This window comes from Platalea leucorodia (genome assembly GCF_965183815.1).
Source record: "Platalea leucorodia genome assembly, chromosome: 6".
NCBI lineage: Eukaryota > Metazoa > Chordata > Aves > Pelecaniformes > Threskiornithidae > Platalea > Platalea leucorodia.
The window spans coordinates 14,282,002-14,307,309 of record NC_138828.1 but is presented as its reverse complement, the minus strand read 5'-3'; the positions used below and the strand labels follow the sequence as shown (position 1 = coordinate 14,307,309).

General features: G+C 38.5%; 1 protein-coding gene across 1 annotated transcript in view; it reads left to right on the top strand.

The window, feature by feature from the left end:
- MGAT4D (MGAT4 family member D) overlaps positions 1-23,099 on the top strand; it is a gene marked incomplete at both ends in the record, with an annotated part of 38,492 nt that extends 15,393 nt beyond the window's left edge. The window contains 12 exons of the mRNA XM_082315646.1: positions 1,640-1,773; positions 3,911-3,957; positions 6,071-6,184; positions 7,471-7,546; positions 12,613-12,724; positions 13,665-13,795; positions 17,627-17,734; positions 18,602-18,795; positions 20,870-20,948; positions 21,069-21,147; positions 22,399-22,511; positions 23,073-23,099. Of these exons, the coding sequence (XP_082171772.1) occupies positions 1,640-1,773; positions 3,911-3,957; positions 6,071-6,184; positions 7,471-7,546; positions 12,613-12,724; positions 13,665-13,795; positions 17,627-17,734; positions 18,602-18,795; positions 20,870-20,948; positions 21,069-21,147; positions 22,399-22,511; positions 23,073-23,099 (1,214 nt within the window). The remainder of the gene's footprint in view (positions 1-1,639; positions 1,774-3,910; positions 3,958-6,070; positions 6,185-7,470; positions 7,547-12,612; positions 12,725-13,664; positions 13,796-17,626; positions 17,735-18,601; positions 18,796-20,869; positions 20,949-21,068; positions 21,148-22,398; positions 22,512-23,072) is intronic.
- Between the last annotated feature and the right edge of the window lie 2,209 nt (positions 23,100-25,308).

Sequence of the window (25,308 nt, the reverse complement as noted above, 5' to 3'; positions counted from 1 at the left end):
ATTTTTGTTCTTAGTCGTGGATCCATGTGGCAAAGATGCATTAGCTGATACTTTTTTCCCACAAAATTAGTATGAGTAAGGAGGCCAGGGAGAATTTGCCATTCACACAGTTTGCTAAAGTTAGAAGCAAATGGAAAGGTGATATGATCATTTGAAGGATATTAATAAATCTTCAGTGTAACTTTTTCATCCACATGAGAAATCAGTTGACACCTGCACAAATCATAATAAATTCCAGTGAACTATAATACAAATTATTAAGTTACATCTTCTCCTAAGTGTTGTGTGATAGGTAAAAAGAACATTCAAAAGCGATAAGCAAACAAGGAACTAGTCAACTATTTTGCTGAGTTTTGTTATTTTGTTGGAATTTTGAGTTCTTTTCTAGGGTGATTTTATATAAAGAAACATTGTCAGCACTTTTGCTTTAACTAAAAAAATAACTTGGCTGTGCCCATGACATGAGCTAGTGGTTCTACTGGAGTAGTGCTGTGGTTCTCACTGGAGTGAGATCTGTGAGCGCATAGATCCTTGTGGGCATGCAAAAGACCACAGGTAGTCAGCAAAATGATTTGCAAAAAGACCTCAGAAAACCAGAACCATTCACAAGCAAGCAAGGGTAAGAAAAGGGGGGGGGAGAGAACAGAAATAAAACAATGCTGCATTTCCTGCATGTTTAATTTTCATTTATTTGTACATGAAAATCACAATAGCAAGACCACACTTTAACAAGCACAGGTTGACCTTCAGCGTGTGAAACCAAACAAAACCCCAGTGGTTTAGCAAGTTATGTGCTGGGAAGGAATGTTGCAACTTTGGCATTTTTGAGCTGATGCTGGCACAAATGATGAAGTCACTAACTGCACCTAATCCTTTCCTTCAAAATCTGCTGCTTCCTTACCAGCCTCACGAGGTTTTGGTGAATAGGAATCTTCTGCAAGGACTAAGAATTTTACAGGTTTACTGAGCTATATTAGGTCACTGACTCCAGTAATGCCCTCACCAATGAAAAAAGAGAGGTCCTGCTTACAATCTAATGATGTAATACAGCACAGGATTGCTACTAGTGGAGTCTTTGTCAGAGGCAATTTCAGTTCCTTTCTTCTTAATAATAATGTCTAAGTTCCTTTCTCATTATTATGTCAAAGCCATGGATTCATATCACACAAACTGCTCGGAAAGATTTTTGAGATTCTGATTTTTGGATTCCTTTCTGAGATACACAGCGCTCACCTGCTGTGAAAACTTGCTCAGTAAAGCAGTGTTGGTGTAACTAACTCTTACTACTCGGATCTCCAACTCCATACCAAGAGCTAGCACTTATTTTGCTATACCCACTTTTGAAACTCAATAGCAGATACCTATGTATTTGCCAGAGGTAGTAATACCTCCAAGTTCTCAAATGTTGACAGTCTACACAGTGTAGACCTGGTGCTTATAACACAGACACAGGTGTCGCTAACCTGAACTTAGCTGGAGGTATCTCTCCTTCCAGGTAGTGAAGCAAATGCTGTCACAGTGCTATAGGAATATTAACTGTCACTGTCTCATGGTCACATCAAATCAAAATTAAAATGTAATTTCAGTTTCCCTTTACCTGACTTAATATTACGTAGCTTGTGGACTTCTTTCTTTGCAGTCTCACTGGTGATGGGTATTCCTACTGTGAAAAGGGAAAAACAACATTATCTGATGAATACACTGCAGTCCCTACTGTACGAACTTTCTGAAGAGCAAAAGAACGACTGCGTAATAATCGTCTTTGTAGCAGAGGTAAGTTTGCATGGAAAGGTGCAGTATGCTGATAGACAATATGGAGATTTATGTCTCAGTGTAATAGTGTAGGAGAGGCTGCAAAATACTGTTAGCTAGGCCTTTGGGAGGGATTTCTTCAGGGCTGGAGGAGATAGGGAGCAGTTAGTGCCTCGGTGTTCATATGTGGAAAAAACCCTGTAGCTCAGATGATCAAAGGGTAAAATGTCATATTACATTTACAAACACAGTTGTTGCAGTCAGATTTTTCAAATAAAACCATATGAACTCATTATTTATCTCTGGAAGTATTTTACTTCAAGAATGAAATGTAAATCCTCCACAGAAAAGTTTTGTAGAACCTGAAAAAAGTAAACTTAGTCTAACAAAAGTTCAGATTATTTCTCTGCTGCCTTGATATCATAGATCTTGCAAAGTACCTTGACATGCTGAGCCTTGCCTTCTGCATGTGCCTTGAACAGTTCCATGTTTGGGAGAGTAAACAGTGCTCAAGGTAAAATATTAGGGGTAAATGAATTTTTTCTCATTCCAAAATGTCTTGAGCACATTGGAAAAAAGCTACAGAAGGGAATTAGCTAGTGATAGTTACTTGCAGGTAAAAAGACTGCAATTATTCAGACTTCATATTTATTCTTCATATTTCTTTGTCCTTCCATAAACAACATTAAATTTCATACATGTATTCATTAACAGTTAAAGTTTGCTTTTTTAGTTCAGTCATCACTTAGAGCAGCTTTTGCAGCTGTAATACTGTCAAACAGAATACAGTTCACTTTATTAAGTTAGGTCATGACTTCCACTTTTTTGTTTGGATCACAACGATAAGCAGACAGGCCCAATTTTACCGGCTGTAGTTCCTCTTCCGCATAGTTTTCAGGAGCTGAACTTATTTTACAGTTGCTGTTTCCCAGTGAAGAGCCCTGGCAATGATGAACTTTGCCTAGCTGCCATTCAGATAAACCACCTATTGCTGGGCTTCAGAGTGTTCTTTGAGTTTTTAAAGGTTAACTTCTGAATAGTAGTTTCCCATTGTGGACAGTCCTGAAGTGGCACTTTCAACAAACAGTAGCTTTGGTTGTAGTAATAGTCCATTTCAGTCAATTTAGGATTAAACTGCCGTTGTAAGAATCAGTCTCTCCCCTTTCTCCCATCTCCAAAGTCACGTTCTTGCAGCTTCCATTTTTCAGCCATGCAGTAAATTAGAGCAGGTTGATCGTGCTGGTAAGAGAGGTGATAAGAACATTTAATTATGAGAGGGGGCAGGTGTGTTCCCTGATCATGAATCCACACCTTCCTTTTCCCAGAAAGTTTCAGAAGATCAAGTTAAATGTTTACATCATGGGTTAAGTCAGAGTAACTTATTGACTAAAGTGAGTTTCAAAGTTGTTAGTATTTTTGTCTTATCACAGTTCTTAGCACACTGCATCTTTTTTACTTATTGCAAAGTTAATATATAGCTGGTAACAATTATTTGTATATTTAAAAAAAAAATCTGAGCTGCTAAGACAGGTATTGTATTGCTTTCAAAAATCCATAAAACTTAGCACTGTTTAATATAGTTAACAGATGTGTTTTCCACAGTAGAACTGTTATTTTTATGAAACAGCAGCAATGAGAAATTATGTCCTCAAAATTTCCAGACTAAAAGCCGTAAGTTTGTTATATTAGGAAGAAACTCTAAATAAAAATTTTAAGTATCACTAGCTTTAGAAAATCTTGCTTAGGTGACTTTTCTCAACAGCCTTAGGCCTCTTTCGTGATTTTTGGATGATTAACCTGAAATGGCACTTTTTACTCATGGTTATATGACTGTGCTTTTTTGGCATAAGTGAAAGCTGTAGAACAGAATTTTATGCAGAAATGGCTTGGCCTTCTGCAGAAGCAGCGAAAAAACAAAATGCAGAAACCATAGCTGGAGATAGTTCAGTTCTACTTTCAACGACATTGAAAGTTCAGTTGGCTTGAAAAACCCATACTGTCCTTTAGTAGAAATGCCGCTATAACATATTGCTTTTGTTTGGAATGAAAAGAATTGGAGAATAAAAATTAAGTTTTTGCGTGTAAATATTCCCTACAAAATTTTGCTTAATACAAAAATGGGTGACATGAAATGAACCCCCCCCTTTTTTTTCTTTAGGTGAATGCAGAATATGTTAACAGTGTTGCAGAAACTGTTAAAACCAGGTAAGTCCCGTCGAGTGTAACACTGAACAGCTAGTAAACACATTTTGAGCTTTTATGGAAAGAATTAGAGCATTTCAGCCATAAATTACAACTCTGCCATACTGAAATGGAACTGCTAAGAAATGAGGCAAAGGTGCACTCTTACTGTGTGTATCGTAACACTTCAGAACAGAAGAATTTAATCAGTTTATTTTCCTTATTTCATAAATATGCTTTAACTAATCAGGCAAGGTTTCAACTTAAGCCTCTGATAAATATTTACTTGAACCTCAGTCTTTTCCCCATGAAATTAATGATGCAGTTCAAGGCACCCGAGGCTATATGTATTAGGTCCCCACTGACTTTGTGGCCCTGCAATGTATTCTGATGTCTGTCAGGTTTTTTAGGTGGTTTTGTTTCCTCATTTGCCTCTTTTTCATGAAGGCAATGGATTTTGGACAGCAGTCTGATTCTATTTATAATGTTAAATACTATTATATGATGGGTAACATGAGGTGGATATTCTTTGCCATGCCAAACTAATATAAGAGTTACCAAATGAAGGCTTGAGTCCCCCTGCAGTTTTGCTTGCTCTTATCATTCTTTCCCATAGACATTTATGGCATCATGTGCATGTGAAAAACCTTGGAGCAGCTTGAGAAGAGCAACTACTAAATGAAAATGTCTGGGCAAAAAAATACATTCATTGGTAAATTTATTTTGTCTTACAAAAGCTGCTTTCTAAGAAATGGTGTAGTGTAGCTAACAGTCACAAAACAGGTAAGGCTAAAGGCCCTGAAGCACAGAGGACTGAAAGAAGCGAGAGATGAAATCTGCGTTGTGCTGCAGTACGGGTGTTGCTGGTTTCTTCGGTGCACAAGCTCATTCATGAATTAGTGACTCTGACAGAACCCCACTTTGGCCAGTATTTGAAGTGAAACAGGCTTTCCTCTCTCTCCTTCTTTAAAATGACTCCAAGAGAGCTCTCAATCTTTGTATCAACATTTTTTAGTATATTAACAAAAACAAAAAAAAAAGTTGAACCAGATCCCGAGGGAGGTTGCCCTTTTCCTTCACTTTTGAGGCTTTGCTGCACGTCCTGCTCTACTCAAGGGTTTCCCAGACTGTATTTAGGGTGCAGGTTTCCTCCAGAAGGCTCCCCAAGCTCAGCCTGCTAGCTACGTAATGGCAATAGCTTCCTGCCCCCAGAGGGTTTAGCTCAGCTGGGAGTACTGCGGCTAGGACAAGGTGAAGAGGCAGTCATCCTCACTACCAGGGAGCACCACAGGGCGCAATACATACAGCAACTTAAGCGCTTGGCTAATTTTTATGTTTTCGTTAAGGTTTTTGAAAATACTACTGCAGAGGAGATGCTTTTTCAGTGTTACAGAGTAAGACTGAGATTCTTTTTCATAAGCATGCTTGTACTGTGCTGTGCTTCATTTTTAATGTTAGCTTTTTTTTCATTAATCATAGGAAATGGGGAACTCAGTTCTGTAAACTTATTTCAGTGATCCTATACCTATTAAAAACTGCAGACTTTTTTTTTTTTTTTTTAACGTATTTTGGAGAGAGGGGGATATTTGACTTCCAGGTTTGGCTCCCAAAGTTGATTATACATTTTTTTCAATGACTTTTTAAAAGGAAAATGTAATCCTTGGAGCAGAGACTAGACCCAGACTCACATACCAAACCCCCACTCCAGGGCAGTATCATTTTGGCTGGAATGTAGAATTGAAGTTAGAGCAAGTGTAAGGAGGCTAGGAGCTCTCGTGCAAGGGGGAACAGTTGTGTGTAGTTCTAGACAGTGGATTTGCTTGTGAATTACTGCTGCGTTTTAGCAACCATCTCAGGATTACAAGTAAGCATCTGTAGTGCAGGAGGGGCAGGATTTCCGAGACACACTTCTCTTCAGTGTTTTCTGTGGCTTTGATGAGTTACAGTCCTGCCTATTCTGACGGTTGTCAAAGACCCCTTCTTGGTTCCTAATTTACAATCTGCATGCCTTAGTTTCTTTGCTAGAGTTGTGAATTCCACTTACAGAGGAGCAGATCTAACTCTGGGGAGCTGCTGTCCGTAGTTGCCCTCAAAAGTCTTTTTGAGGAATAGGGTCTCACTAAGCTTCTCTTCACAGCTTCCCCAGAGAAATCCAGTCCGGAGTCCTAGAGGTTATTTCTCCTCCTCCTTCTTATTATCCAGATCTTTCCAACCTGAAGAAAACATTTGGGGATTCGGAGGACAGAGTAAGGTAAGATAGCTAAGAACTTTTGCTAAAAGTATAATATGGAAAATTCTGCAAAAGTCAACATTGCTTGAGCTGATAATGTTTTTGTATTTCAGAGCTAATGGACCTCAAGTGTACTTTTAAAAAAATTATTACACAAGGGGATCTTGAGAAAAGCTATGCTGCACACCAGCTTCAGGGTGAGAGCCAAGGCTTCTCCTTTGGGTCTTGACTCTAGGCATCCCACAGGTTTTAAACCAGATGGATAATGCCAGGAGGCGACAGGCTAGATGATCTGGTCATAAAGGAAAAATTAGGAAAATATTTTATGTGACAGAGAAGGGAGAGGCTCTGTGAACACACCAAGGAAACCCCATGTGGCCCCGTAGCTAACTGGTAACAATTACTGTGGGTTTAATTAATGACCTAACTTTTGGTGATCATGGACTTTTTATACCACTGTTAATAATATATCCTAGCTGGTGATTTCATTTGCTCATGTGCCCCAAATTCACTGAGACAGAGATTATAACCTAACAAAACTGATTTATTGGAGGAAAGGAATTTCCTTTTGATCAACAATAACTGATTTATCAGAAGCTACCCCAGCAATGCAGCAAGAGAGCTGCAGTACTGAGAGTTTTGGTTGAAGGAAATCAGCCAGTGTATATTCGGTTTATAGATAAACCCTCTATCTTTCAGAGCATAAACATGCTTACATACTTAGACTTAAGTTTCAGATATGACTAGATGTGAATCAGATACACTTTTATGTTAATTAAATACTGATAAATTACTCTCTAGTCTTTTAGCATTGATTATCAAGCATCAGCTTCATCCTCTGGTAAAAATGCGAGACTGTACTTTGTAGAAAAAAGTCTGTGTTTACATTTAAACCTGAAAATGAAGTTTATCAGCCTGTTTTCTATGCTGTTCATCAGTAAAAGCACTTAATTTTACATCTTTAAATAACCATTGTGTGTTGATCTCTACTGTTCATAATATAATGAGTAGAATCTTTAAGTCATTTGACATGAATATACTTGTTAGACATTTTGTTTCAGGCTGCATTGCTACAGATCAAAATTTTTTGCTTAGTTAATGTTAACTTTTATAGGAAAGTCAAATTATTTACAAATGTTTACACTGATTACAGAGGAATTTTTATTCACTTAACAATGAGTTAGAATACTCAACCTTACAATTTTACTGTAGCGAGAAAACAGCAAAGCATTAGAAATGCTTTTATTATAGAAATAACTCTTTGCAACCCCCCAAAAAGCTTATCAGAATTTGCTGCTTATGTTTAGGTGGAGAACTAAACAGAATTTGGATTATAGCTTTTTAATGCTGTATGCCCAACCTAAGGGAACATTTTATTTACAGGTATGTTCATGTTATCATTAAATAGCTGCAATACATCTGTACTGATTATTAGCTTTGGCAATTTTAATTTGTTTCAAAGGCCTCAATAAAAACAGCAATCTATTGTCATTTTCTGTGTATTTTGCCTACGCTTTTTACAAGCACCCACATATTTCTGTGTTTATATACATCTTGCAGCCCAGTACTATTTGATTAAATCCATCTGTACCTTCCTGTCATTTGTGAGGTTGAATAACAAGGTAACTGAAGCATGAAAGCCTTATTTGATTAGGTTAAGAAAGTCAGAGTTTAATGTGTTTTCACTTGGTGCAGCAAGACGGAGTAGTGGTGGTAGCTCCAGGTTATAGCCCAGATCACAATGAACCGAGAACCCCTTACAGACAGGGAAGCATACCAGTATAGTGATACTGGAGACAAGGTTAAACTGCAAGTTGGTACAGATCCTAAATTCTCCAGAGGATTTAGAGTGCTAGACTTCAAGAAGATCCCCATGCACTCAGGCTTAGGTTTAGCCATCATTCTAGATTTGTGCTAATTTTCAGTCCATAAAGATGATAGTCACCACCAGAGATTCCAAAATCTATCAGGACTGTTCAGTAATGGAACAGATCCATAAAATTTCATGTAGCTCGTGAATGTCAACAGTTTTCAGAAAAGCTCAGAACAGCATTTTGCTTAGTTCTTAGTTTTCCTGGGTGTTCTCCTGCTCAAACAGGCCTCGACTCTCTATCATGTGAGTACATCACCAGATTCCCAGAAGCAGAAGACCGCAAGAGCAGGCATCTCATACAATTCTTGTCAGCATTTAACACAAACACTTTTGAGCTGGGCTACTCAAGAGTCTATGCTCCATTCTGAAATTTGGCATAGGCACTCAGAAGACAGGTGGACAAAGAAGAATGTTGTCTATTGAACAGTTAAGGTTTACTGGAAAATGAAGTATTTTCCCATGACTTCATATATTTTTTAAGAACACCGCCCAGGTTTACTAATTGCACTAGAACATTAAGGCATGGGAAACATGGTAAAGGGAAACGTTAAGCATGCTGCCAGACACTTAATGTCCCTTTCTATTATACAGTTCTCCAAGCATTCATGTTTGCATGGAAATGACTTACGTATTTGTATTTTTAAAGAAATTTGAGAATATGCGTTTTCTTTTCTGGGACATTATATACAGACTGAACTGCATTATTCAGAGCAAAGCCTGGATTGTGATCGTCTGGTGGCTGTTATGGCTGCATTCAGAATTTTCTTAGAAAGAAACTCTGCTTTCCTCATACCATTACCTAGTATATCCAGTTCTTCATTTGTGTGTCTGGTCTGCAGCTGCTTCTGTAGCACAGATGGTGTCTGCCCAGAAAATACTCTGTAGAGTACAGGTGAAAAGAAGGAACACATGCTGCCATAAAGTTAGTTATGATCTCCCTCCATTTGGAAGCCTTGTATTAATGGGAAGCAAGTAACTTAAAAATCCCTTTCCTCAGCCTTGTACAAAGATTTACTTCAGTAATCTTAGGGAAAACTTGAATTAGCTTAGATTTTTTTTTTACTGTTTTGTCAGGAGTAGTATCATTTGGGTGACTGATATTAACTTCTGAGTTTTGAAAGAAGATAAGCATATGTAATTGCTCTCAATGTCTACGTGATATCATGAGTCAGGCAAGATCGTAGCTAAACAAACACGTAAATACTCGTTCTAGGATACTGCTGAATCAGGATTTAAGCAAGTAGCTTTGTGAAGTCCATGGAAGCTAACGGGTTTACACTGTGGATGAACCCTACCCACTGATGAAACATAATCTTTGGAAAAAAGACAATAAATCCCATCAGTCATCTCATCTCATCTCTTCTACTTTGCCTGTCTTCCCCCTCCCCCCCCGCCGCCCCGAACCAGCTCCTTTTGGGCTTTTTGTGAAGTTTTCTTAATCAATAAAAAACTAAGAGAGCTTTCAAATACTTGTTTCCACTTTCACTGTACTTCCCGGAGTCCACCGGAGCCCCTTGAGACACTTGTCGTAATGTCAGAGACAAGATAATGGGATCTTAACGTAGCCATAAAAGCAGGCATTCCAATCCCAACCTAGTAGTGAGGAGATGCATTTGTTCTTTGTGTCCATATAGACTTAATTCATTCTGAAGTGATTAAACATTTCAAATCCGAAAGCATCTTTGAGAAACTCAGATACAGCAGGTTTTGGGAAGTGTTTTCTATTAGCGCTCAGGTGAACCAAAAATAAAACATTAATTAAATCTTTTAGTATCTTCAGTTAAAATCTGTTATAAACTTCAAACTTAGTTAGCTGAACTACTGCTATGCTTTTTTCACCTCATGAGTTTTTTCTTTGTGGAGGCTGGCAGAGCTTTCTGTGTTTATATATATGTTTATACTGGTAATATATATTAACAGCAGCACTTACCTGTACCCCATTATTATAATTTCTCTCGTGTGTTTCTCTAATGGTTTGAAGGCCTGAGCAATAGCTCAGTGAAGTCATTAGGAGTCTTTGTATTGATTTTTTTTTTTTTTCTTCCCTCCCACTAGACTCTAGGTCAAGCCTGTTACTTGGTAGAGTTCCTAAAAGGAATAACTTTCATGAAAGTGTTTTTTTAGCTGAAATTTTCTTTATGCTTCTTCTAAAAAAAAAAAAAAAAAAAATCTTTATGGAATGAACTATTGGAGGTTTGTTTTCTGTGGAAAATGAGAGAGTAAGATTTTTCAGCATAATAGTCTTCACATATTTGTTGAATGGTGATTCAAAATATAAAAACACCCTAATATAATTTAGAAAGGAAGATACTTTCCTGTCCAATGCCTACACTTCCATTGTATGCTACCACTTTTTTGTTGCTTCTTCATTTTTACTTCTCTTAGACAGATAACCCACATAAGAAAAATGAATAGAAACCTATTTATTGTCTATCATTTAGGAAATTTACATAGCCTTGCTATTGTGCACGTATCTTTTTTCATCCCAAAGTACGGATGAGTGAAGGGAAATTAGCTGCGATCATGTGTTCTGCTGGCCTTCTCATGGCAATGGGGCAAATGGACTAGACAGTTCGTATCTTAAACTTGCTGATACAGCTGTGTACAGCCACTGCATAATCTCCGTTGGTAGATAAGAGCATATGAAAAACAAGTGGCTGTAAGTTGAAGCCAGAAAAATTCAAATTAGAATTTGGGTCCCACGTACTAAACGTTCAGGATAATTACACAGAGTATAACTTACAGAAAAAGAACTGATACTGAAATCTCTAAACAATGGCAGATGCTCTTCAAGAAGATGTGAACACAAATTACAGGGCTCAGTACAAGGTTAAATAAACAACTTTTAATGGCCTGTGCTACATAGGGTATCTCCAAATTACATTCTCCAATATTCACTTTTAACTGTCAGCTTCAGAAAAGACTGTTTCAGACTTCTCACTATGCAAAACTACTTTCAGTTCATGACCACATTCACACCCACTTTGCATCACAGCCTCTCTATTTTTCATCTTTACTACTTTTGTACGCTTGCTTCTAGTGTTTCTCGATATGGTGGTCTCACTAGGTTTTTGAGATACTTCTCTGTCTGCCTTCCGTCCTTTTTTGGGTGCCCCTCAATTTCTCTGAAACTCTCTTCGATTCCTTGCTCTTCTCCCTTTACATGTAGCTACTGGATAATCCTCTTAGCTCATTTAATTTTATGCAAGATTTCTTGTAAGTTGATGTTTTGGGGTTTTTTTGTTGTTCTCTTCTGCATAACTGTCACCTCAACTCAATCCTCAGATCTCAGAATCTGTTAATAAGCATTCATCTTGATCAATTTGTCTCCATCTATCTATTTTTTGTTATCTTACCATCAGCAAAAGCTGACAGGGACAAAATAGATCACTTAATCTTGTCTTTCAGACTTCATTCTACTTCCTCCTGGGTTCACTGTTGACAACGCATTTCTTTCCCATCAGCCCTACACTTGTAGTAATGGCCAAAATCAGCTAAAAGCTGTGGGCCTGCTCTCTCATGCTCTTGCTGCTGACTCTGTGCTGAGTCAGTTGAGGACACACATCCAGCAGGAAACCATGCATTTTTTTTCTCATAGCATTCATTTTCTACCTATTTAGCTTTCTGAATCTGATTCCGGCACTACCAGACAAGCGTCGGGGATAATGAAGTAGAGCAGTTAGATCAAATTAACTGGATCATTACACTGCACCCCAACAACATTTTCCTGAAGGCTTAGCCTCCTCTTCCTGTGCTTTTCATAACCATACCAAATTCAAACCCTGAATTACTTGCTCCTTAATTATTTCTGGAATTCATTTCTTTCCTTTGTGTCAGTACCTCTAAACTCCTTGTTCGGACTCACTGTCCTCAGCTTTAGTAACTGGAACAGCTTCTGGCTTTTCAGATTGCCCGTTCTTCTCTGAAAGCCATACCCAAATGCAGCTAAGGCCTCTCCCGTTTCCCTGATGGATGTCAGTCTCCTTTTCCGAGTATCCTTTAGCTGGCTCTACTGCTGTGTTCCGTCTCAGCCTTTACAACACCTGTATTGTATTCCTGTCCTTCAGTGTGCTTCACAACTTGCTTTCTACTAGCATCTCAGTAATCATCAGTTCTTCTCAGTCACATTTTAGGTACGACAAAGTCTGCCCAGGCTTCTCTACAGAGCTTTTAAACGTCTGCTTTAGACGCCTCTCCTTTCAGACAATTTGCTCCTGCTGCTTATCAATGCTTATACAACTTCAGTACAAACTATCTACTGTCTCCTTCCTTAACCTCTATCTTTCTGCTTAATGTTCTTTTTTAAGAGAGATCTCTTTAAGATAGGGAGTCCTCCTTTATTGAAAGTGAGACACACTCATGGTGTTATAGTCACAGCTGTAAGTAAATATTTAATGAATGATACTGAAACAGAGATATATGTAGAAGCTAAATAGCAATCCACTGTAGTTTGGCACAACTTCAGTACACACTGTACAGCAGTCAAACACAACGCAGTTATCACTCACATGTGGCAACATCACCACCACTTGCCTTCTCTTCTTTTCTTGCTCTTTTTTTTTTTTTTTTCCCACAGCTGGAAGACGATATTATAGCCAAACCTGATTATATTCAAAGTATAAAAAACTTTGCTGCTAAACAGTCCCAAGAGTGGATGATTCTCGAGTTCTCCCATCTTGGATTTATTGGTAAGTATTAAGACCTCAGCAGGGTCAATTGGATTTGGAGCTGTGTAGGTCGAGTAGGTCTCACTCGGAATTACATTTCAAAGCATGGAGGGACTCGCATATCAAAACTTCCTTGGTTCTTCAGGAAAGCTCCCACTGAAAGTCTTTTACTTTCTGTGCTCTTTAAAATTGTCTTTTTAATGCAGAGTCTCCTCAGCATAGGATCTAGTAGTTGGGTTCCCAGAAGAAGCAAATTGTTCCACCTCAGGGCACTATGTGCCCCTGTAGCGTGTAGTCTTTTTAATAGTGGAATTTGAACAATCTAAAAAAATCTGCTTCCTTTCCTCTGTGGAGCAGAACATGCACCCCGTATCATAGGGAAGGGTTTTGATTACATTTAGTAGTAAGTTTCTTTTTATATTTTTTCTTCACTTCTAATACAATTTACTTGTGATAACACCTTATAAGTGTTAGGTCAAACAAAGGTAACAAAATCTGCTAATACAAATAGAAAGAGAACTAAATAAACAGTGATAGTATTTTAAAAGCAACATTTTTCATATCTAGGTCTTAATTTAAAGATATTCAATATAGTATTGCCAGTGAAATTGCATGTCTAGCATTTTGAGGAATTATTCAGGCTTCATTTCATCTAACACACTGATACAGGTAGCTGACAGATTTGTGTTTGGAACTAGGATATAACTGCATGCTTTATTAGTCAGCTGGTTGACTATGTGGGAATATCTCCAGGCATGGAATGGAAATCTCTTCAAAATCCCAACAAGCTGGAGGATAAACAAATCTCCAAAGCTGGAGTCTGTGTGAAATTTCCACTAAATATCAGAATTACATCCATGTGTTTAAGGCTGGCATAAACATAAAGCTGGTGATTTTTGCACAGCGATTTTTGCACAGCAATAAAAATATCTGAATATGCAACTTCTTGTCTTGCTTTCAGGAAAATTGTTTAAATCGGAAGATCTGCCACTCATAGTGGATTTTTTTCTCATGTTCTATAAAGATAAGCCCATAGACTGGCTTATAGACCACCTGCTCTGGGTTAAAGTGTGCCATCCAGAAAAGGATGCAGTAAGTATGTCTATGAATTTATGAACATAAGTAATATTCAAACAGTTTCAGTGACAATTTATTTTTAAAAAGCAGAACAGAAATCTCTCAAACCTGACTGACTTTGGAATTTGTGGAGAAAGCATAGAGGCACGGTGTTTGAGGCTATTAGGGCATATGGAGAGGCCTGGCTCACAGAAATTCAGATTTCCACACCAGAGCTGTTTTGCCTCCATCAGCTCAGAACACGGACAGCACAAGCTCACATCTGCCTGCAGCTGGTCACGCTACACGACCCTGCAGCACCAAAGAAGACTTTGAATGTGTAAATCTATGTGGACTACCACTTCTCATAACATTCTGCTGACCATCTAATATGAAAGTCAGTAAAGCATATCATTTTGCTATCACAGTTGTTCTGAATTTTGCATACCAATTCCTTTCTTCCAGGAAGCAGAACTTAAGTGTTTTGCTTTAAATCTTTTACTGCCTGGGAAAAAAATTGACTGTTTGCCTGAAAAAAAAAATGGAGGGAAACATGTAGATTGAACAAACTAAATGATGCTTTTCACTGAAAATGAAAGAAACAGTTGTGTTGAATGGTAAAAGGTGCCATTTCTAGCACTACAGGTGAGCCCAATGACATGTCAGGTATTTCTTTATGTCCTTTTGCATTCTTTTTGTCACTGGTCTGTGGTGCTGGTCACTACTCTCACTCTTCTTGTATAACAGACTGTGCCACGGAGCACTGACCAGAGTTTCTGCTCCTTCTTGGTTTTTAAGGTTGAAGAGTTTTATTTGATGAGCGTAGCCAGTCCCCGCTCCAGGTGTTTGCGTGTTACTTTTGTGTTGATAAAGAAGGAAGAGGGGACAGATAGGAGTTGTACAGAGCAGGAGATTGAGGGGAGTGGAACAAACAAGCTTCAAGTTTTACTGTGTAGCAGAGGTGACTCCTGGGATAGCGGAAGGTCCCTGGTTTTACACTTAGTAATGCCACTGAGGAGTCTCGATTCCCACTTCATACGGATAGGAGTAAGCTTTGAAATCCTACTCCACGGGTTAGGCTGGCTCATAGGAGTTAGAGTGAGCCTCAAGGACCTCTAATTTAGGTTCTTGCCTGCCTGTGATTACAGAATTCAAAAAAGATACTATTCTGTTAACATCACCCATTCCAGATTGAACACGTGCCAACTTCCATCCGATAGATGAAACATTTTACTTTTATTTTTTAAATGACTGTTCTAGCTTCTAAGACGCAATTCATACCTAAAATGAAGCTGTGTTCCTGGAAGGCAGGCAGGCAGCTCGTGAGAGCCTGCTCTGGCCAAGCCAAAGCAGAGCGGTATCAGCAAGTTTCTAGTTGAGTTTCACTTCTGCAATTGCAATTTCAATTGCTGTGGGTAGCAAAGCCTATTGAGACAAGTCAGTCTCGTGCTGCCCTTGGCAGGGAATGACCAGTGGTATGACCTACTGGGACTGCTCATGAGAATGCAGAAAATGGAGGCTGGAAGAAGGACAGAGATCCCAGCTGCTGCCCCTCCTCTGCCTGACAGATTAAAGCAGTGGACTTCCCTACAAGCGCCAGAGAAGGCAAGCTGACAGAAATCCTCACGCTTTCCCCTTTCCAAGCAACTCAGAGTGTCACTAAGTGATCACACACTATGCCTCACGGGAGGGTCGATGGGGCACCTGTTTGTGGCTTTTATGTGCCATCCTGTGGTGATGGGCGTTTGGCACGTTTTCAGCCTGGGCTGACTATTGACATACCAAGATTCAGCTACATCTGCTCACCGAGTTGGAGAAGACAGTTTGTGATGCTCAGAGCCAGCAGATCTCTATGTGGTTCACAAAATTCATTATGATTACCTCCTGTGAACCATCATCCAGCTCTGGGGTCCCCAGTACAAAAAAGACAGGGACCTGTTGGAGCGGGTCCAGAGGAGGCCACAAAAATGATCAGAGGGATGGAGCACCTCTGCTATGAAGAAAGGCTGAGAGAGTTGGGGCTGTTCACCCTGGGGAAGAGAAGGCTATGGGAAGACTATAATTGCAGCCTTTCAGTACTTGAAGGGGGCTTATAAGAAAGACAGAGAAAGACTTTTTACCAGGGCCTGTCGTGACAGGACAAGGGGCAACAGTCCCAAATTGAAAGAGGGTAGGTTTAGATTGGGCATAAGGAAGAAACTCTTCACTGTGAGGGTGGTGAGGCCCTGGCACAGGTTGCCCAGCGGAGCTGTGGATGCCCCATCCCTGGAAGCGTTCAGGGCCAGGTTGGACGGGGCTTTGAGCAGCCTGGCCTAGTGGAAGGTGTCCCTGCCCGTGGCGGGGGGTTGGAACCAGACGATCTTTCAAGGTCCCTTCCAACCCAAACCATTCTATGGTTCTGTGATCATATAGCGTGGCATGTATCTATCAAGTGTAGTGGGGACTAGCAGGCTGCAAAGATGGGAGCCCTGACTCAATGAGGAGCCTTATCTCCGTTTCTGCACAAATGACCACACCAGTCCCGTGCTACTGGTTATTCTCAGCTGCTGCCACAGCATAAAAGGAGACATGCTAGAGACTACATTATCATAGGGGATGTACTGCAAACCCTGTCAGTAGAAAGATCACAAATTTATTTTCTTACAATGATTTTTTTCCTAGCAAAAGCATAGCGTGCTTTTCAAAGAAACAGCTGCCAATAAATCAATTTGCATGTATTGTGTTTTTACATTGTTTTGCTGAACATCTGTTGTGGACAATCATAAAAATGCTTAGTTCTTTTATAGCCTTCCAGGTCGTTTTGAACTTTCAATCAGTACTTCTGTGGAAACCATAAATCCCCCATGAGTTTTGGTGTTTAAGCCATCTGAGTGAAGACTTTATCACTTCTAGCTTTGGAAGGCATTGATACAGTTTATGTAACATTTTTTTTTTATAGAACTGAAAGCACTTGATTGAAGAGGCAAACATGTTATCCTCTCAAATCTAAAGATGTAAGACCTGGGACACAGAGAAGCTAAATGACCTTCCAAACTCATACAACAATTCTGTGGCAGAACTGAGAGTAGTACCCGGGAGTCTCATTTTAGCTCTTTGTTCTGTTCTATGCCCTTATGCTTCATTATGTGTCATTAATTACTGTAGCATGTTTGCTTCGTTGTATCAAACTATGATGCTTTATAGATATAGAGCAAAAAATTACATTTAAAGAAGTAATTTGCTATCATTCCAAAATCAAGAAAGTCTGAAATTAGTACCAATTACAGTTAATTCCCTGGTATATGTCCTGTCACAAAGTGTACTAAACTGGAAAATCAGGATTGAGAGACAGCATCTAAGGGCTTTATGTAATTATCAGAGAAAAGATACGTAACTTATAGTATAGTATAGTACATTATAAGCCTCTCAAACATAGCACAAAGAGCCAAAATGATAAAGATTGAAATGCAACCAGAATCTATCTCAAGAAGGTCAGTTTTCGTCAAAATAGTTTAATTAGAATGATATGGCAAGGCCAAGAGTTGAAATGAAATTTGCCAGAAACAGTTAAGAAAAATCAATCAGTTTCAGATCTGAGGTCCATTTTTGTCACTCTGAGGTGTGACTGATGGCATACAGTGTAGAAATCCCTGAATTAGTGGTAGTTGAGCTTTCAAATCTACATAGCACCACGAGTGGAATTACAAGTTTAGGTCTAGAAGCAGTGTATTTGAAATAAGGTGACTGTTGATCTAAGGATTACTCATTTAAATATGGAAAAAAACCCTGGACCCATACCCTCAACAACATCATGAAATTGCCTTGTGGAACTTACTTTGTCTTTTCTTTATTTAAATAAAACTTCACTGCCTTTTACTTTCTTTCCAGATACACTGTGAAAAGGAAAAGGCAAAGTTACGTATCCGTGCTAAGCCATCTCTCTTTCAGCATGTGGGAATTTATTCATCATTGGCTGGGAAGATACAGAATTTGAAAGTAAGGATAAGAAACTAATGTCATATTTCTAAATTATGTGCTTGTGTTCAAGTATTGCATCTTTGGCATTAGATGGCATTTCCATATCCAAGAACGCTGGTTTGCAAATTTGGGGCAGAATATTGAGCTGGCATAAACGGCAGGCGGGGCACACTGCTTCTGCACAAACACCTTTGAATATCTAATCCAAACACTTGTACCAGTCACAGTAGCGTTTCATGGCACGTAGGAACCCTCTTCACAGCACAAGGTTTCATGTGCTCTGCACTGTACACACACAAATGGCTGTGAGGGTTTGTTTTGGCCGAATAGTCCACAATCCCAATACGAGGGACTATTAAGAAGAAGGTATACTGGTAGGACAAGGGTGTGGCTATCGTGGCGGCCATAGATTTTTAGGGAGAGTTTGGAGGGCAAACAGTGGATCTACCATCTATCTGATAAGGACAAGAGCAATGAAGAAGCACCAGACTTCAGGGATGTCCTGATGGGGCCATTTAGACTAGCCGTGAGATGATTCGAATTGCTGTACTGGATCAGACTAGAGGTTCATGTAGCCTTTAGCAGAGACCAACATCAGATGTTCTGGCAGAAGGCATAAAGAACTATGAAATAGCCTGCTGTGGAGAAGTTTATTTTTAAATCTAGGCAACTGAGAAATAATCAGTACAGCTCTGTCTACAAACTGTAACATTGAGTCTCAGTGATTACACTGAAATGAATATTCTATTTCTATTAGAAATAGATTGTATGGTTTTTGACACTAAGGTAATTAATTTTCTGGAATAGCTTCCTGTAGTAATTCAAGATACTGGAGCACTTTTTTTTCATTGTATGAGTGAAATTGCATTTCTTTATATCCAACAGGATAAAGATTTTGGCAAAAATGTGCTACATAAAGCACATAATAATCCACCTGCAAAAGTGCATACAAGCCTAAGAATATACCAGCAATATACCCTGGAAAAAATTTATAACGGAAAAAACTATTTTTGGGCTTCAGCTCCAGTGGCAGGGGACTACATCAGCTTCACCTTTTTAAATCCACTAAAAGTTGAAAAGTAAGTATTACATGATATGGAATATGGAAGCCTACATATATCCAGTTTGGAAATGATCGAGTCTGTTCAAAAATCACCAGTGCTCAACAGTTTGCATAAACCATAGCCTTGTTACTGACAAAAAATCTGTGATTTGCTCTTTATCTGCTCCTCTTCTTGAATTCCCCTCCTGAAATGCATTTCTTCCTTGGTAATTAGAAAGCTGCTTATTTTTTTTTTCCTTTTGTTTCTTCAGTTAAATATTTTACATTCTCTTAGGATAATTCTCAAAGGAACTTGTTTTTAGCTAACAAATTTCATCAGTGGAGTCAGTGAAAGCTTTATTTCTGTGGTTGTCAACAGAAAGGCTGTTTGCACGATGTCAAGTCAAAGGCCATGTCCCAGACTAGACACTTATCAGTGTAGGTGAAAGCAAAGAGAAAATACCACTATTGGGGGGAAATAATGAAGAGTGAATTAATAAAGGTGGGATTCAGTTGAAGATTCAGAGACTTGAATGTAGGCATTTACTGTAGAGATGTCTGCCTAAGGTAGGTGTGTAAGCTCCTGCTATACATGACAGATAGAGATCTACTTGATACAGTCAGTGGAAGCTAGACAGCTATTCATCTCATGCTCCATTTGGTCACCTGAGTCAGTTGCTAAGTTTCACTGACTGTATCGGGTCTATCTCCATTGCCTGTAATGACAGCTTGAACACTTGGGTCACAGCCAGACTTGTAACTTCACTTCATCTTTGGATCTACAGCCAAGTCCCACCTTGAACATTTTTCTCATTCTAAAAGATGAAACTATCTATCTTCTCTGCTTTCACATCGTTCAACTTGGGTGTCTTTGAAAGCAGGAGACATCTGTAGCTTAAGATAGAGAAGTGTTTTTCAGAAAGACTTACTCTATGAACAATACAGATTGAGGTTGGCATCAAAAGAATCAGTCCTGCCTGGTTCAGCAAAGTTTCTTCTCCCTGTGTCAGATTGGAGAACAGATCTGAGTTAAAACTAACCTAGCAAGTATGATTCCAGGAGAGTGTCTCTGACACAAATTACCATAATTATCATCTCTCTGTAATGATGTTCAGAGAGAAAACTCCTTCGCTGTTGTTACACCTCCCAAAACTGGTCACAAAACTAAGAGACTCCCATTTCTGCAAAGATTGTAGATTTCTCATTTATTTAAAAAAAAAATCTAAGCAAGCAAGTCTGTATCTCCATCTAGTGAGCTGCACTAAATCACAGTTGTTATAATAAACACTGGTGTTCTGTGATCAACACTGTTAATTAACTAGCTTATAGTTTGGGAAACTTGGGTAGCCTATATTTTTGCATTTTCCTGCTACTGGGAAGCTGTACTGGATGAAGCTAACTTACATACAGTATTGCCTGATGGCTGGTCCCAGCCCCATCCCATTGCTAACCTGTGAAAATGTATCGTTAACCCTATAATGTTTGGTGGTCTTCTTAGGTCTTGGTTGTTTGATACCAGAGGAAGGAGGTTGATGCTTTAAATTCCCTTAGCTCTTTTTGGATCTAAAAACCTAAGAACTCTAATGCCAGAAATTTAAAACGAAACAGGGATTTTTTTTTTTTTTTTTTAAATCTGAGCTGTTGCTCATTGGCTATAAAGGAGATTATTTAGAAGCACCTGAATTGATCAGTATTGATAAGAAGGGGGATTCTCTTGGCATGTAGCATATGGTCTAGTAGAAACAGCCATTTCTGCTGCCATGGCATTCCAGGAGCCCATCTCACCTTGGCCTTAGGATGACAGGAACAGATCAGAGCCATTTAAACCTGGAAAGTTAGTTTATTTGGAACTTGAGCACTGAAAAGGGGGAACACTTGCATTTGTGGTTCCAGAGAAAGATGGTTTTAATACTTGTTCTGTTTAAAATAAAAAGCCTTTGATATGGTTTGGTCACACACTGGAAAGTTTCAATGCCTATTTCTGTTCTCTATAGCCCACAAATACTTAAAGAGAAGGTATTGGAAACTTTCCTTCAAAACTGGAAAGAATTACTTCCCTAGAACTTTTCTAAAGTATAAAATACCTGGAAATAATACACCTTTATCATCAGGTACTTATTCAGAAGTGGAAACATGGAGCACCCTGGTGATAAACTGTTTAACACTACCGTGGAAGTGTTGCCGGCTGATGTAAGTCTCGCATTTCCAACTGTAATACACAGTGCTATTTCATTTTAAGAATGATGTTCAGCATAAAATGTCATGCCCTAGAAAATATTTCTGGAGATTTTATTGTTTTATTTTTTACAGGAAACGCTAAGAAAAGAACTAGTTGACAATGGAAGTAAATTTAACTACCCAGCAACCAAAGATGGATATTTAAAAATAGGTAAACTGGTCGTTGTCACTTCAAAACCAGAAATTTTGTTCTTGCGTATAAAATGTTTCTGCATTTGAGTATTTCATTAACTCTGTAATAAATACAATATTCCAAGGTGAACTAGTAAGGAAAAGAAACCCTTTGTGCTACTGCATATTATATGATGTTTCACCAATGACTATCCTATTTTGTTTTAAATAATGAAGAACCCTACCAGCAGTAGCAAAAGCCAAGGCATCTAATTAGAAGAAAAACTAATTGCAGTCTCTGCAAGGTCTTAATAGGGTAATTGATTCTGGTTTGGATTTTGCAGCCTTAGCCAAAGACAAGGATTTCTTGTGATTATGACAGCATTAACTTGTGCTCCAACCTGAAAGGAAGATGAAGCATAGCGCAGCGTACCTTCCCCCTTTTCGCCCCACCCCTGCTTCCCCTTCTGCCTTCCTCAGGGCGGTGTGTGACTGCTCTTAAATGAACTGCAGATTCTCCACATGCTTGCCAAGGCCTGGTTTCTACTATTGCCTAAACTAAAACGCCACTATGTGAACAAAAATGGACTACTGGGAGATCTGCTTTGCTTGCCACTTTCTTCTGTCTCTTCTACCCCATAATTGCTCTCTCCTCCCAGTGAGCCACTGTCACCTCACCACCGGTTCTTGTTTGCTTTGATTTGCACCTCTCCCCACCTCTTTGTGGTTGTTTTGCTCTAATTAGAGATCCAAACCGAAATGCTGTCAACTCACAGTTGCACGTGCAAGTTGACAGGAAATTAAGATCATCCATGGGATGAGCGTTTTTCATTTGTCTGCAGTGATTTTAGGCCAATTTAACAAGGTTGGTTAAAAAGCATTGAGCTAGTGAAGGAATGTATCAGAATTGGTCCGTGATGCCTCATACATCTTTTTAAAAATAATCCTACTTCTGAGAAAAGCTCTTCTAGATTATTTAACATGACCATGTGTGCCACATGTCACTACTAACATAAATTTATTTTTTAACATTTGTAGCTATAGGTTCTTTATTTTCTTGTATTCTTCTCCAGCTCCTAGTTGCTGTAACTGAAGGAATGAATCCTTCTTGTTTATAGCTTTATCTTTCAGTTGTTAGTGTTGGACCTTTTCCAAAAGATTTTTTTCCCTAATGTTGCATCCCTGGCGTTAATTTACAATTTGTAATTTAGAGCTTTTGCATAAGTTGACTTGGAAGCATATTTCATTCTAATGTATGTTTGTATGGGTCTTGTTTTATTTTTTTATTTAGGGGCTTTTGAAAATGGAATTGCAGAAGGCAGTATCAATCAGTCAATAGGAAAAATACAGGCTATTCGTTTATCAATCAATTCTGATTCTCCTGTATGGGCAATACTTAGTGAGGTAAGCATGTTAATAAAAGCATTTTAATTAAAGCTTTATTAAATGAGTTTCAGGTCTTCCTACCATATAGTATTGATAATCATTAATTTTTATTTAATTTTGAATGGGATTTTGTATGGAAAAACTCACACAAGTGGAGAATTATATTAATTATTCAGGGGAGAAGTTAAATGTACTTCATAGAAAAAGTGCTGGAAATGCTCAAATGGGATGATTCTGCAGTTTCGCAGTGCTGTAAGTATAGCCACTGAAATTCGGGTCATGATAAACAAACCAACCAAAGGAGCCAGGGAGGCTTTTCTAGCTTTTTTCAGTCACCATCTTGGATATTAATTATAATTTACAAACATTTTCAGATGAACATGTGATTTTTTTATTCTTCAAGCTTCTCCCAAGTGTCTGAATGTGTGTGAACCCCTAAGCAGAAAATACTCAGCAGAAGTCACTGAAGAGAATTACTACAGCCTTAAACTATAGCCAGAGTTGGGAGGAGGGAAAAGCTGACGTCTTAGGCAATGCTTCTGCAGATTTTAGAAAATAATGTATTTTGGTTTTTTTCAGGTACATATCAAGACATCGGAAAACTGAAAAAAGTACATTTTTGACGTGTCGCTTGTTACAGATTGTTTGAAAACTAGGCTAACAGCAACAAAAAACTGGCTGGGTAAAAAGAAAAAATCCAAACCCATTTTAATTCTTAATACTGTGTATTAGGAAAGAGTTGAGATAACTATTAAATCTTTATATAAAGAATATTAAAAGCTATAAAGAACTCGATTATGTTGGTAATTTCTATAAAATGTTCTTGAGTAAGGTGTCATATATAAAAATCTCACCTTAGCTTGGCAACATTCAATATATATTATTATAAACAATTGATAAGGTGTTACAGGCTGTCTCAGGGACTAAAGCGTAAAAGTATGGTAAGTTTCACCCGAACTAAAAATATGGACATTTTTTTAAAATATTAAGGCACAGTTTTCAACTCCACTAAGAACACTGGTCGATTTTGGAGGGAAAGTAGAACTGAAGGAAAAGTTGTGAATATTCACTGCAAGTATTTAGAGCAGTCAACAGAGACAGCAACAACTTAACAATATGAAAATGGATCTCAAACATAACAGAAGAAGTGTGTTTCAGCCTTAATGTAGCATAAGCTATGTTTAATATTTTTTTAAATGGGAAGTGCCTACAAGTTACCATTTGAATAACTTGAAACTTGAACAGGTGTTGTTTGGAGAATTGTAAAACTTTTCAGTGAATCGTGCATTGAATTAACTGCAGGAAATAATAAGAGCATTATGTATAACTATATTTTTGTAGAAAGAAAAACTATTTAAATAAAATTTTGGATCCTGTAATTTAATAATCAGTATGTACTGATACTTAAATCCTGGTCACAAGGGAAAACTCCATATAAATTTGAAAATAAAAGGTAAACCACAGTAGTCTCATTTGAAATGTTCTTGGGAAATGACAATCCACCTTGGACATCTGTCTGTTAATGTGCAGAATTCCTGTTATCACTTCCTTAGCACTTGAAGCACGACTGCGCCCTCATTCTCCTGCACATGCCTTGCAGCCTAACAGCAGACAGCGAGAAATAAGCTGCACTGTACACTTCTGCATGGATTTGTATTAAATGGGTTAAATTAATGTAGAATTGTATTCTTAATTCAAGAGTTTTTATTTAGAGTAAGATGAAATTAATTTTCTTACATTAAATCAGTTCAGAAGGGTGTTTTTTTAAAGACCACCTCTAATAATATTTTGATAATTTACAGTATTGTTTATATACTGTGGTGCTATATATATGTGCGTTTAGATATATATACATACGTATTTCTTGGACCAAATACTGCAGCCTTCATTAGGTTAAGAGTTTAATGCAGGTTAAGAATTAATGCAGTAATCCAGGGTGCTTGGAGATGCACAGAGGGACACCTTTATCCATCAGCACTGACAGTAAAAAGAAGGGCTGAGTGAAACTGGGACGAGTGGATCGTTAAAAAGCAGCGGCTAAAACTGCAACTAGGGAAAGAAGGGAAATAAAGTGGCTCTGCATCGAACTGCCTGGCACGAGAAGGGCAGAGCTGCCTCCCTCTGACCCTACTCAGAATCGCCCTTCAGATCATCTTTTTCTCTGCTGATACAAGAGTCCGAGACATTTAGTCACGAAAACTTGTACTAAGGAATAAAATACAACTTAGATTACGTTAAGGGAAGACAAAATCGAGTTCTCTGAAGTCATTCTCTCTCTTAACCTGAAGTGCCTTAGCATCTTTGGGGAAAAACAGATTGAAGTGAATAGGGCCCCCTACCCAAAAAGGCAAAGCAACAGACAACCTACAGAGCACTTGGGGTTTTCTCCTGCAGAAACTTGTACGGGTACGAAAATTATTAAAGTGTCAGTCTTCTCCTGACGCCTTAGTTCAGTTCTTAGCATACCATAGCTTTTAGTAGTCTCTCTGAAATCGCATCGTGTCACGGGGATTATCTTCATCTTCAGGATCTTGTCAAACGCTCCAGAATGGCAAGTTCTTGTAAATGTGCTGTAGCTCCGTAGTCTGAATTGCCCTCTTACAAGGCCTGTTTCACCTGCCATCAAAAGATAAAAGAAGTAGAAATCAAAGTAGAAAGAGCATTTCTTGTGGAACATGTTACTAATTAAGTGTGTGATCTAGTAAAAACTTACAATCTTCTTTTGCCATCACTTTCACTGCAACAGAGTGACAAGCTGGGAGCAGTGTCTGCATTCAGGCTGCCTTATACTCACTTCTCACAGGGAAATGTCACT